The sequence below is a fragment of the Acanthopagrus latus genome, chromosome 17 (assembly GCF_904848185.1).
Source record: "Acanthopagrus latus isolate v.2019 chromosome 17, fAcaLat1.1, whole genome shotgun sequence".
Lineage (NCBI taxonomy): Eukaryota > Metazoa > Chordata > Actinopteri > Spariformes > Sparidae > Acanthopagrus > Acanthopagrus latus.
The window spans coordinates 19,373,210-19,387,511 of NC_051055.1; the positions used below are offsets into that span (position 1 = coordinate 19,373,210).

General features: G+C 39.0%; 1 protein-coding gene across 2 annotated transcripts; it reads left to right on the top strand.

Moving 5' to 3' along the window:
- Window positions 1–605: 605 nt before the first annotated feature.
- si:dkey-283b15.4 (cytohesin-2) lies at window positions 606–13,461 on the top strand. Of its 2 annotated transcripts, none has more exons than XM_037073902.1 (12): window positions 606–810; window positions 3,827–3,977; window positions 4,702–4,777; window positions 4,865–4,983; window positions 5,070–5,150; window positions 5,387–5,499; window positions 7,623–7,771; window positions 7,880–7,991; window positions 8,614–8,690; window positions 9,733–9,804; window positions 9,918–10,072; window positions 10,228–13,461. In XM_037073902.1, exons 1-12 carry the CDS (start codon window positions 744–746, stop codon window positions 10,313–10,315), a joined length of 1,260 nt encoding a protein of 419 aa, XP_036929797.1. In that variant the 5' UTR covers window positions 606–743; the 3' UTR covers window positions 10,316–13,461. The 2 variants fall into 2 exon arrangements, with proteins under 2 accessions (XP_036929797.1, XP_036929798.1); XM_037073903.1 differs by having other exon boundaries at window positions 744–810; window positions 4,711–4,777.
- Window positions 13,462–14,302: the final 841 nt, after the last annotated feature.

Consider the following 14,302-nt stretch of genomic DNA (forward strand, 5'->3'; position numbering starts at 1 on the left):
TAGTGATTTAGCTCCAGTATTTAGGGGTAAAAGCAATTTATTATTTTTATTCTGGCAAGTAGAGGTTTGGTGTCACATGATCTTGCCCAGTTGGAATCAAAAGCACCAGACTAAATATAGCCCTTCAGGTGATATTATGGTGCTATTGTCAACTGCAGTTTCAAAGGTAAAACATGAACTTGTGAGCCAAAGTGTCCTCAGAAAAATGGAAATTTGCACATCTACCTTTCCATGACAACTGATCTCCAGAACAGACATATTGTGGTGAGATTCAGTTAGTAAATCATTTTAGAGGTCTCACTGTTCTTTCATATCTTTCATATCTTTGCAACAACTTACTTTTTTTTGTTAAATAATAACATTTCTATTTTTATATACAGGGTACAAAATCTAATTCAATAGAAAAGATAAATGTCTTTATTGTTATTAAGGTATTCCCCTAGATCTCTAGAGAAGCTTGTGTCCAGATACCTGATAACAGTTGTAATTCATTTAAAATAATGTAGAAAGGTTTGTGATTTTATATTACGAAACTAATGTCTAATATTTATTTTAATAAATATAATAGACTTTATTTTGAAAAGCAACTGACCGGAACTTGACCACCCGATAGTCTGACACCGCTTCCGGTGTCGCCACCTTCTTTGTCTCCGGCCCAACATTTCGACACCAGGGGTTGTCTATTTTTTCCCTTTAGTTTTGAGGATATATTTATACATATATCCCTAGTTTTCTGATATTGAATGACAGTCGACTCTGAAATATTTATGCCTAAAAGTAAAGCGCCAAAAATGGATGACCTGGACTACAGTAAGTGCGCTTACTAATTAGCTATTTGCATAGGCTATCGCTAGCTAGCTGTGGCTAGTTGTAGCTAATGGCTCAGTTTATTTGCTCAGGTGTGACACACTGATCATCCCGCTGAACTAAATGGAAGTGATTGACCATATACCTTTTTGCCTCCGTTTCCATTAAGTATGCCTGTACATGTATACTACATGTATGTTGAAACAAACCACGAAGATGCATTAGCTTAGCCTGACGCTAACTAAATATTGATTATTCCACTGTGTGCTCGGAGCTATAACGTCTCTGCTAATGTCGGTGGACGTTAACACTCTGATCAGCGTCCAAGCTACACAAGGGCTTATTAAAATAGGGCATTGATTATTCTGAACGGTCCCTCTCCTGTTAGCAGCACCCTGGCTGCCGTAGTGTGAATCAAACAGCACAGTTAATCCAGACTGTGGGCGTGGTTGGTGGTGTTTTAGAGCAGCTGTTTGTTCTTGCAGAGTAAACACACTGGGCTGGGAACCTGCTGATCACAAGCTGCTGCTTGGAGCTCTAGACCTCGGTGGTTGTGAGGAAATAAATCATCACGATAATCTGTGCAAAATACATCAACTTCGAGAATGTGACTATTATGGAGCATTCAGACACCACGCTTCTTAAATTAATCCAGTCTAATGCAGCAACCCTGCAACACACCTCATCCTCTGAAAGTAATGCGATAATGTTTTGTTCATTAAATGAGAGATGTGTTGGTTATAGGTGGTTAGAGTTTATGGTTTCGACAAACAACTGTTTGGGGACTTGCACCTCATTTTGCTTGCATTTCTAACTGTAGTCTATAATCTGAAAAATTCACAAAATATTAGAAACTTCTAATGCCATAATGCCGTACTCAACACCATCAAAGATGTTGCAAAAAGTTAATAGTGTAGCATGAATGAATACAGGATTTAGTGCAGGTCTGCCTTAATTTTAGCAAGGTATCATCTGGTAGCCTAGTGTTCAAGTCCACCAAAGTATGTTTGTGTTGTCAGAGCATATTTACATGGCAGCATTCCTCAGAAACACCATTTGACATGACGGCCAAACAGGTCGAGTCAAGTTTTTGGAAATGGCTTGTGTAATTCAGCCTCAGCCTTCAAAACCATGAAAAAACAAATATGCTTTTACTATATCTGAAAAAGAAGATGCCGGATTAGTAATAACAATAATCACCATATTTCTGTGATGCTTTTTAAAAGCAGAGTTTCAAGGAGCTTCACAAAATACAACACTATACAATATAGATGCAAAACTAGCAAATCTTAGAGAAACACAGTTAAAGTAATGAATTCAAAAGCACACAGGAAATAAAAAACAAATAGATGAAACAAAATATAAGAGAGCAACATTAAAACAGATGGGCATTATCAAATGCCTGCAGGTGTGTTATTTTTTTAAGCTAAGCTGATATTTAGGGGAGTCTGTTCATTAACATTGAGGCTAAAACCACATATGCATTAAATAAGGGTTCAAAAGTCAACAATAAAATCTAAAAATGAATTCTGTAATGTACGGGTAGCTAGTACAGTCTGGCCAGGACAGTAGTGAGGAATTCCCTACCTTGAGTGTTTGTAAGAAGTCTTATGGTTAATATGATGTTGATATATAATACTAATGTTAATGATAATATATATGTGTTTTGTGCAGCACATTCCAAAACATCACAGTAGAAAAATTGCCGTTCCGTCTAAATTTTACACCATGCTTGTACAGTGCTTGTACAAGTGCTGGAAATCCTTGAGAATACGTGAATTTTAATGTGAATTTTCATGGTTTGAAAGATGCTTGCGTTCTAGATAAAATGCTTGAAATGGAATTAGAGTTTCATATTGTCTCAGCTATGTGATATAGCATGGCAGATTTACTTACAGTCAGGTGGCACCTTTTGAGACATAAAACTCTTTGGTGTTTTCTTTTGATTTGTCATCCATGTGTAGACTGCTATAATGAAACATCATTTTGGTTCTTTATGGCACAATGACAATAATTTTAAGTGCTGAAGCAAAAATAATGAATCTGTGTACATATGTGTGTAAATATGTAATTTACTACAGATGTAGGTTGCTGGAAAAACTTGAAAATGATTAAAAAATGCTTAAATTTGGCAGTGGGTACCCTATATTATAGTCCCTAACTGAATACTATAAATGTGGACCAGATCTTCAGCACAAAGTAGTTACAATGAAAACAGTTCACAGTGAGCAAATCAAACAAAAGTACATTCATCTTTTCTTATATTGCTGTGGTGCCCAAAGTCTCAGAGGGGATATCTCAACACCCAGCTCATAGAAAAACTGTGTGCTCTGCTTAATACCACAAGTATTAACCAAGATTTTTTTTGTGTGTGATTTTGTTTAACCATGCTTTGAAGTGATACGGTTGTTTACCAGCGGGGGGCTAGAACTGGCAATTAAAACCAAACCCAGTTTGTTAATCTGTGGTGAGAACATTTGAGAGGGACTTCTACAAATTAAAATCTGGCTGTTTGATTTGAGTTTTAGAGTATTCTTCTTGTGCCTCTGTCTGTGTTGGTGTCTGTGTCCAAGAAGTGTTTGTCTGCTCTATTATTGGAGCATATCACAACTCATCCAATGGGTAGTGTTGAAGCTCTCATGCATCAAATTCTACTGACAAAATATGAGCTAGCTGACTGTAGAGTAATAGTACGAAGGACAAGAAAGAGACAAGAAAGAGAGACGTTGAAGGAAAAACATTTGCATGTTTGCCACTGTCTTTCCATTGTATATTTATATTGAGATTCAGTTACTAGTGTTACCACCCCACTTCCGCCATGCCTCTCTATTGTAAGATATTGATAGATGGAATAAGTCAGAGTCAATTTAAGTAACAATGCAGTTCTCAAAATAGCTGTATTTGATGTGGTTTTGTAGAAAATTAATAAGTCTTCCTGAGGTTGTTTGGGCACAGTCACCATTTGTCATATCTGCACCAGCAGCAGAGATGGAGTCATTCTTCTTCTCTTCCCTTACAGTCCCAGTAGACCTGAGCCCAGAGGAGCGCTCTGAGCTGGAGGACATCCGCAGGAGGAAGGGCGTCCTGCTGCAGGAGATCCAGAGGCTCAGAGAGGAATTAAGAGAGGCAATTTTGGAGGTGGAGGGCCTGGAGACCAGCACGGAGGGCAGGTAAGAAGAAAAGGCGCCAAAGTGTGCACAGGCTCAATCACCATTTCCCTAACTCATCTTACTGTTAAGCTGTTTGCTGTGATTGGTTTCATTTTTTATGTCATTTATCACATTTTTTTGTTTGTTTATAAATTGTCATCATCCCCAGTATTAAATCAAAAGAGCTCTCTTAATGATATTTGGTCACATCATCCTATTCAGCAGCTTTTACAAACACGGTAGATTTGATTTAGTCTATAGTTTCCTGCTGTCCATGCTTCTGTATATTCATACTATCTTTTCATCATGATCATCTTTTTAATTGCATCATATTATTGCACATGCATTTAAGTGTTGTGGTACTTCAGCTGACATTATTGTGTCATTGATATTGATATTTATTCTTTGATAAATTGGTTTCTTTAGAACTTCATTCAGGTTGTGATCATTGCTTATAGAGTGGCTATGATTAGTTGACTCATCAGTTAGTTGACTGACAGAAATATTATCAACCATTATCATGATAAAAGGTTAATCGTTAACACATTTTTTAATTCAAAAGTTGAATAAATGCTGTTTCCATCCTTTCAAATATGGAGATATACTGCGTTTCTTTTTTATATGCAATAAATAAATGTGTGATATTAAATAAAATGGTTTAAGTATTGTAACAATATGATTTTCAAATCTGAGCTATTTAGTTGTGAATGCTGCAAAATCCTTTTTTTTTCTCTTACCTCTAATGATTTTGCAGCAAAACTCTACAGAAAAGTCGGCATGTGGCAATGGGAAGGAAAAAATTCAACATGGATCCGAAGAAGGTAAACGTCTTTGGATATTTGTACATGTGGACTGTGTCTTCAGTCTTTGTAAGCTGTCTGGTGATGAACTCTTCCCCCTTTCTGCAGGGCATTGTGTTTCTGGTGGAGAATGAGCTGCTCAGACACACTCCAGAGGACATTGCTCAGTTCCTCTACAAAGGAGAGGGCCTCAACAAGACTGCTATAGGAGATTACCTAGGAGAGAGGTGCTTGGTCTCAAAATATCTTCTGCTCTTATTTTCCTTCCATTTCAGCTATTTGTACTCATGATATTTCTGTTGCTGCTCTGCAGGGATGACTTCAACATCAAAGTTCTTCAGGCCTTTGTCGACCTCCATGAGTTCACTGATCTCAACCTTGTCCAGGCCCTCAGGTAAACTGTGTGTGTTTGGCTTGTTATTGTCTTTGAATCAAGGACAAAATCTCTTGATCGTGTCCTGGCAATCTTTGGTAAACAAATCTTCTCATCAACGGAAAGTCCCACTCTCACTGTTCCAAAAGTTTAGGGGGGGATGACTTATGCAAGACAGCAGTAGCAAGCGTAATACTGCCTTGATTGCAGAGTTTGTTCTCTCTTACTTGACTCAAAGCTTGACCTGTTTTATGCAGACAGTTCCTGTGGAGTTTCCGTTTGCCTGGGGAGGCCCAGAAGATTGATAGAATGATGGAGGCCTTTGCTCAGAGATACTGCCACTGCAACCCCGGCGTCTTCCAGAGCACTGGTAAACACAAACACATTCACAATTACACTGCATTTCATATAGGCTAGGCTAATTAGCCTACCTAATGTACCCACTGAAGGATGTGTAGTTTTGGGAGCTGTCCCACTAAATCAAACTTTATTTTCCTGTGATGGAACACAGGAAGGGACATTTCCTAGAAGGTGTGCTCTTACATGAACAACAAGCCCCTTACCAGAAATGGCCACATAGTCTGCCAAGTCATAAGAACATTGGTTTTTAGTACTATTCTTAGACTGTTTTCACTGATTATTTTCTTTAAGGTCCCATATTATGAAAAACACGTTTTCTCTGGTCCCTACATATATAAACTGGTCCTCCCTGAGCCTGCTAACTCCCAGAATGAGGAAAACAAGTGATTTCTGCATGGTATGGTGAAGTCAGCTGGAAATTGGCTAACTAGTTAGCTCCGCTTCGGTCCGCTATACAATGGCGTTTGATGCAAGTTTAATGTTAATAATACTATAATAGAGGTTGGTTGTCACAGTAAAAAAGTCTGGAAATGTTCAAACTGGAGACAGAGACGATATGAACAGTGTCCAAGATTTTGGAGACTGCGTTGGAGACAAACGCATCTTTCGCTAGCTGTTAGCCATTAGCTACATGGTAGTAACTGTAATAACACATATGAACAAACTAACATTATTCAGACACACTAACCATTCTAAAACTTCCTGCTGCAGCCGCAGAGTCTGTATTTCTTCAGGAGCCTCTCCTTCTGGGTCAAACTGGTATGGTTGAACGACAGCATCTCTGCGAGCCATATCTATACACATATATACATCCACCATAACATTAGCGCATGCTACCGCTAGCGTAACAGGCATTGTCTCCCTGAGATGGACATAGCAGGCAAGGCAGGCGTTGACAGACGGAGCTCATTAACATTTAAAGGTGCAGGCACAGAAACAGCCTGCTCTCAGTAGAGCTCACTTGAGCGACTTTTAGACAACTGAAATTCTGGACCGCGGATGGTTTTCGGGCAATGCATATCGAATACAGTGTTGTTGGACCTCTGACAGCTGTGTGAAATTGATGAAAACAGTGTAAAGTGGGACCTTTAAATTGTTTGAGATGTGGTCTGTTCCAAGTTCCCGGGTTAGGGTTAGGGTGATGATATATATAGGTATATATATCTGTGTCATCGATAACATGCATGGCTGTAGGCATTTCTTCAAAGTTGCACAAATGTCCAGTCAGGCATATGTACGAACTGCAGAGATTTGGTTGGTCAGACAAACATTTTACATTGATGTTTGATAGGATAAAATAATTAAGTATTGGAATTTTTCATCCATAACATTAAAGGTAAACTTCACTGTGACGACATAATTTTCTGTGGACAATATTCAGCGCCATTGCTCATGAACAGCAGCAAACAGGAGGATACTGCTCTCTGTGTATTCAGGAGCAGACAGCAGCACCCCTTTATGGAGATCTCTGTCCTGATTGGATAAAGTGGGCAGGGATATCAGAAAATGTATTTTCTCTTGAACTGCATGAGCAGGGGGAGGAGAGACTTGGGTTTCTTTTTTTTCTTTTTTTTTTTGTTTCATTTGACAGATAGAAGTATATACAGTGAAATACAAAAGACTTTTTCTTTTTTTTCCCCCTCCAAAACTTCCCCCCCAGCCCCCCGTCCTCCATACTCTTGTTACAAATACATAAAAGGAAAAGGAAAAATAAAAGACAGTACACATTCTTCCTTCTTACTATAAGCAAATAAGCAAATAAAGACTTGGGTTTCTGACCAAACACCGTAACAGTGATCACTAGTGGAAGAAAGAGCTACTTAACACTAAATTAAAGTATCACCTCCGGCAGCTTGAAGGTAAACATGTTTAATGATCCATTTTAGGGGCCGCCACATAGCTCAGTTGGTAGCGTGAGACCCATGTGCCGAGGTTCTGCAGCGGGCCCGGGTTGGACTCCCGGCTCGGGTCCCTTTGCTGCGTGTCACTCCCCATCTCTTACCCTGTTTCCTGTCACACTCTTCAAGCTGTACTATCAATAAAGCCAGAAAAGGACAAAAAAATACTTTAAAAAAATCACTTTTTAGTCTTTGTGTTGAGCAAAACATGTCTGCATGTCTCTCCTGTTTGCAGACACATGTTACGTGCTGTCATTTGCCATCATTATGCTGAACACAAGCCTCCATAACCCAAATGTGAGGGATAAACCTGGAGTGGACCGTTTCATCTCGATGAATCGAGGCATCAACGAGGGCGGAGACTTGCCTGAGGACCTGCTCAGAGTATGATAAGCTGCACGTTGCTCTACATTAAGGCAGCTAAGTGCCTATTTAAATTAACCTACTGAAGAAATTCTTGATGAACTAATTTTACTATCTTATTTATTCCAGAATCTCTACGAAAGTATTAAAAATGAGCCATTCAAGATCCCCGAGGACGATGGCAACGACCTGACGCACACGTTCTTCAACCCCGACAGAGAGGGTTGGCTTCTTAAACTAGGTGAGATGATGCCACTGAGGTCTTCCTGCTTTGCTTTTCTACATGTTTAACAAAGATTTAAGAGAATGTCACAAATCTAATATGTCAGTGTTATGGGTGTCAAGAGTGTAAATGTCCTTTGAGTAAAGAAAGTGATGTGTTCTGTGTGCTACTGTACTCTTCAAGGCTTTGTGCTATGATGAACCTGCTCCTGTCTCTGAGGTTTGCTGGCTCTTTGCCTCCACTTGAATTGTCAGCTCACGGTGTCGTGGCAGTTGGATAAGAGACTCACTTTCTTGCGTCACAGCAGTCTAAAAATCTGATTGTTTTCTTTTGCATGGCGGGGCCTGTGATCTTTGTGTCACTAATAAAATCTCCCTCTCTATCTCTTCTTCCACCCCATCTGTCTCTCTCCTTCTCTATTTGTCCCCTGTCTTCCTCTAAATCCTCTGGTCCCTTTTTGTCTCTGCTTCTTCACTGCGATTTCCACCGCTGCTTGTTTTCTCAGGAGGTATGTACTGACAGAGCTGCTGTAGTCATAAAGTTGTAGAAAATATTAGCCATGTAGTGATAGTAAAGTAGCAACCTTTCAGCTATTACATCACCTCTCCTCTCACTCATGATCTGTCTTCTTTTGTTTCAGGGGGACGAGTGAAAACCTGGAAACGGCGATGGTTTATTCTCACAGACAACTGCCTTTATTACTTTGAGTACACCACAGTAAGTGTTTGTGTCCATGAGGCACATTTTTAATTTTTATCACAGGATGTTGATAGGATAGAATAGAATAGAATTACTTTATTGATCCCAGACTGGGAAATTATTTTGTCACAGCAGCAGTGGGTCCCAAGAAAAGACAGAAATAGAAAAACACACTGTACATAATATAAATAGAAAGCAAGATACATACAGTGTATGCACTGTGCAAACTATACTATAACAATAATAGTCTGTACAGCTATACAAGAAATAAACAATTCCAATGAATGTACAACAACAGAACCAACGTATACACACTATTTGCATTGTTTTTTTTCTGTAGAAATAAAAAGAGAATTGAAGAACAAAATGTGGTAATATTCAAGAACTGAAGGTGCGAAAGATGCGTGACCGTAAAAATCCCACAGTTGAAAAACTGGTTTTGTTGAGACACAAGACAGTCTGTTCTAAAGTTAAGACATTTCAAAGACAAACTACAAATGCGGAGCTAACACAAGCGCACATCAAACGCATATTCCACGGGGTGCCGCTTAGCTCGGTTGGTAGCGCGCGCAACCCATGTGCCGAGGCTCTACACCGGGTCCCTTTGCTGCGTGTCACCCCCCTTCTCTTACCCTGTTTCCTCTCACATTCCTCAGCCTTACTGTCAGTAAAGCCAGAAAAGGTAAAAAACAAAACAAAAACACACATATTCCACAAAGACATCAGTATAGAACAGGATCACAAAAAGCCAAAAAGTTCAAATGTTTCATATTAAATTGATCACTAAAAAGCCAGTCATGAGTGTTGCTGCTAAAAACATGACAAGGATTATTTTGGAAATTAATGACTCCCTTTTTTGTGGAAAGTAATTGCAAGTTCCCCCCAATGTGACCGTTTTTTGCAGCAATAATATGGAGATTGGATGAATTTTTGCTCATTGTTACACTTTAAAATTGCTATTGTCACTCATTAAACACATAAAACATAAAATGGAGGCCTTTCGAATGTTAAATGAACTCTTCTAGCCCTAATCTGCTGTGGTTGTGTGTTTCTCTCACAGGATAAAGAACCGCGAGGTATCATTCCCTTGGAAAACCTTAGCATCCGCGAGGTAGAAGACCCAAGAAAACCTGTAAGTTTGTATTTTTGCTGTACAGAATTGAAGGCAACTGTAATTATTGTATTTCCACATTTTCATGTACATTGTGCTTGTTTATCCAACCTTGTTTGCATTTTTCCCCACAGAACTGCTTTGAGCTGTACATCCCCAACAACCGTGGTCAGCTCATCAAGGCATGCAAGACGGAGGCTGATGGGCGAGTAGTGGAGGGAAACCACATGGTGTATCGCATCTCTGCCCCCACACCTGAAGAGAAGGATGAATGGATTCACAGCATCAAGTACGTGAATGAAAGGCTAATGCGGTACACCAGTGAGAAATGTTTGACAAACATTGGGCAGCCTTTTGTTTAAGGGCCTAATTTAATGGCCGGATGACATGTGTACCCTGTTTATTTTCATATTCAATTCGCTCACTCTGTTTGTCTCTGTACAGATCTGCTGTCAGTGTTGATCCCTTCTACGAAATGCTTGCTGCCAGGAAGAAACGTATATCACTGAAGAAGAAGGAGGAACAACCGTAGAGTATTCCCTACGCTCTCTCCCTGTCTTCCTTTGACCTCCTCATCCCTTCCTCCAACACTGGACACATGTTTTCATCCCTGCTCCTCACTGCTACCTGTTCATAAGTTTTGTTACAGTGCACCATCATCCAACTCCTTGCTATCCTGTCTACCAGACTCTTGAAAGCCACATTCAGAGTGAAGAGCTCACACACCGGGCTCCTCCTCTTCTTCTCTTGGTCCTTACACTACTGCTGTTAGACACAACCTGACACACTACAGCCAGAGCACACCATCTGTCCTGTCTTCTCACCACAGTCGTCTATGAAACGTGTCTTAGACCATATTCACACTAATGTACACAAGTGTTTAGATTGTTGTTATCACAGGTATCTGTGCATCTTAATTCATTTTGAGAATCTATTTTTTCCCTTTGTACTTTATTCTTCTTCACCTGTGAACCACAAACAAAATCAGACAGTTGTTCAGCAGAAACGTGAGTGGGTCCTGACATCCCAGGCTGACTGTCAGCCAGTGTCAGTGCCAGCATCTGTGGCCCTAGTTGTTGCAATGTGTCCCGCACCATTTGCACTGTTGTCCAAATGAGCATATAGAAACAGCAGTGGCTGTTAAACTAAGTGAATCAGTGCACAAGAAGCAAAATGGAAAAGGAAGGGGAGAGCCCCTTGGGCCTGTTGCTGTAATATCCATTATTTGACCCATTTACACATTTGTTTTGCCTCCACCTCTTTTTATATCCAAAGTCATCTTGTAGTCATTGCAGTGTGTTCAGGTGCAGCTTTTTGGCTGAGGGCAGATGCCACAACAGTCAACCTTCGTCACTAGTTTATATTTGTTATGCCTGAGCCCTAAAGCTGCTAGCTTAATATTTCTCTCTTGGCCTTTTAGTATGCACAGAAGACTCTAGAATATCCTCTGAAATGTTCTAAACAGGCATCTTTTTTATGTCTATCTGCATTAGTGTGAATATGGTCTTATTCAGGGTAGCAAGCAGCTTCAGTGCATGTCTTTTTTTCAGATCTGTTGATGCTGCCTAAATGAGAAATTGCCTTTCTTGATTGTGCTTACCCCCAGACAAAATGTGAATTCACTATTCAAACACTAACAACACTTATTTCATTTAGTGTTGATGAGAGAGGATGGATGATTCCGTTTCAGTGGCTAAGATGCAAACAAAGCAGCGAATGATTTCAGAATACTGAGATTGCTTCCTATAGTACTCTTAATGGCTTTGATACAAGTGACTCCTGTCGACACTTAGATACTGTTAGCATTATGTGGGGAAAATGTCACTGTTCATAACTGTTTATACTGACACTAGGTTTATATCACCAAGTTACTGTTGATCTTCATGGTCAAGTCCTGAGGCAAAACGACAGCTTGGCTTGAAGAATTATTGGAGACAAACTCAAGCAGCTTCTCTTCCAGACAGCTGCTTCTTTCAGCTCACTGACTCAATATGTATATGTTGTTTAGCACGTTCTCAACATGTTTGAGCAATAGCAGAGAAAACCATAGTTCCGGTCTGGAAGCTTGTTAACAAATCCTTTATCACACTATACTGAGCAACGATCATCATGTTCTTGCAATGTTCTCGCATGCCACAAATCATTTCCTTCACGCTCAACACTACAAGACAAACACCAACATCTCTCTCACAAGTAATAACTCTGTCAGACATGTAACTGTTAGAGCCTGGTCTGTCCGCTATAGTGAGTTTTCAAGAAATCACAAAGGCAGCTCATTACAATGTATACTTTTTGTAAATAGATGTTAGCATATTTGTTTACGATACACATAGAAATGATTTAATTTATTCTTTATCTTTTGTTAAGATCTGATTTTTGTACGAGCTACTGTAGGACTGCATGTTGATAAACTGAGGCGTCAGTCGTAGGGGCTGATGCATCGCTGATCATGCTAGTGCACTGATTTGAAAAGTGTTAGTGTTCCCTGTTGACCTTGAAAAATTGCGTTTAATATCGAAGTTGATTTATGTTTAGAGTAAATTGTAGTTTATTTGGAAAATGAGAAGATATTTAGGAGATGTATCATAGTCTGGTTTATCTCTTGACCACTGTTGGTTTTGGAGTAAAACAGACTGAGTTAAAGCACAAGCAGTAATCAGTCTTACACTCTGTTAAACTAATGTCCAGTTTTTGCTTCATTGACTGCTTGGCGTCCACTTGAAGTGTGAGGAATATAATCACAAGTTGAAATTGAGAATTTCCATCCTACCACAGCGATGAAAATGAGGAAGACAACAAAACATGGAACACTAACAAAGCTTTGATTCATTATATGATAGTAAAAATATTCAGCTGTAATGAATCAGTAACAAGTTTAGATTTGTGTCCAGTGATAGATTTGCTTGACATCCAGTTCATGAACTTATTTCTAGTAGTTTATTGAATTGGCATTTTTAGATGGTAGTAAAAAATAATTGTCTACTGCACTTTATCAATTTTAGCATTTTGGGGAAAATGCTGTTACTTTGACTGACAATACTCCACTACTCTGTAGCACCCTCTACTGGTGATCCACACACTGCAATATGCTGAAGGATGAAATACTGCATAACACCACCACCTGGTCAGTGACAGCTATAGCACTAATGATTTCTGACCAGCAGGTACTGTTTTGATTCATGTGTTCACCAGGATCGTGCTGTTTGAAGCTGAATGAAGTCTTTTCTCTGTGATCAGAACATTGTAGACCTTGTTATGTGATTGGTCCTTCAAATATAAATCTAGGATTGCCTTTTATTCTCCAAACCAGACAAAAACCTTAACTTTATATCTCCATCTTAGTGCTTCTACACATTACATGGACTGTCTGTAGGCCTTCACCTGCTGGGTATTCTTGAAGTGCAAAGTTGCCAAAAAACAAACAGTTTGAGACAACAAATGTTTCCATTGAACAAAAGTATGAACACTGAAGTGATCAGACTGAAACTGGGCCTCTGTTTCTGATTCCTCTGACCCCAGAGCCACCTCTTTCAGAAATTGTGTTTATTTTGTATTTATTTATTTTTATTTACTGTGAGGTGAAGATGGATAGATCATCTGTAAATGTAGCAAAAGGAAAACCACGATACATTGGTGCCAGTAAACTACTGTGTAACAATAAAAGGTAAACAGATATGATTGGTTTGATGTCTGTGCTTTTATTTCTTCTGGCTGTTTGTCTTATATTTTAAGCATCAACTCAACTTTAGTTAGATAGCCCTCTATCCCTTAATCATTGACTTGGTAATTACAAAACCCCTTTACTGGGAAAGAAATGGAGGAACCTACAGGAAGGGCAGCATAATAAAACCTATGTGTAAATCACACAGAAAGCCAGTGTGGTGCCAAAAAATCATCGTCCACCAAAAACTGATTTATTTTGCCCTAAATTATAACCAACCCAGTCCTTTTTTTAACTTGTTGAAATACCTTTAAAGGGCCAATGCAACTTATAAAAAGTTATATTTCACCTACCGTGTTACTGAAAGGTAGTTTTGCATCATATTCACTTAATTTTCACATTCCTCTCTCTTTTATGATAATTTTGTTTGACACTTACCTGTTTTTTTTAAACATATTTCATTGTTTCAGAGTTGATGTTCCGAGTCTTATTTTTTGTGTTAAGAAGTGTCTGTTCACTCTTAAACATTTAAATCTATAGTTAATTGCTTTACAGTTTGTAGATTTGAATTTTGTAAATTAAAAAAAAACAAACAAACAAAAAAAACACACACACACACACAACTGTGGTTCCACCCTGCTCTTGTCGCTCTATTACGTACAGGTAAGAAAGTTTTCTTGTCTGAAAAAACTGTTGTACTGGTAAGATAAATCGAATACTCTAAGTATATAAAACTAAAATAAGAAAAATAATACAAAATACGAACTACAGCAGAGAAAAGTAACTAGCTAACGTTAGCCGTAAGCTAGCTAGCAACTACTCCTGCTAGCAATGTACTTCCGTTCAGCTGCCTCACCA

What these genes read in the sequence shown, in the direction of transcription:
- si:dkey-283b15.4 (XM_037073902.1), top strand. Translation starts at nt 744, where the DNA reads ATGACAGTCGACTCTGAAATATTTATGCCTAAAAGTAAAGCGCCAAAA. An exon ending in TGCCTGAGGACCTGCTCAGA is followed by an intron (nt 7,772 to 7,879) that starts GTATGATAAGCT and finishes TATTTATTCCAG; the next exon opens with AATCTCTACGAAAGTATTAA. An exon ending in TAGAAGACCCAAGAAAACCT is followed by an intron (nt 9,805 to 9,917) that starts GTAAGTTTGTAT and finishes TTTTCCCCACAG; the next exon opens with AACTGCTTTGAGCTGTACAT.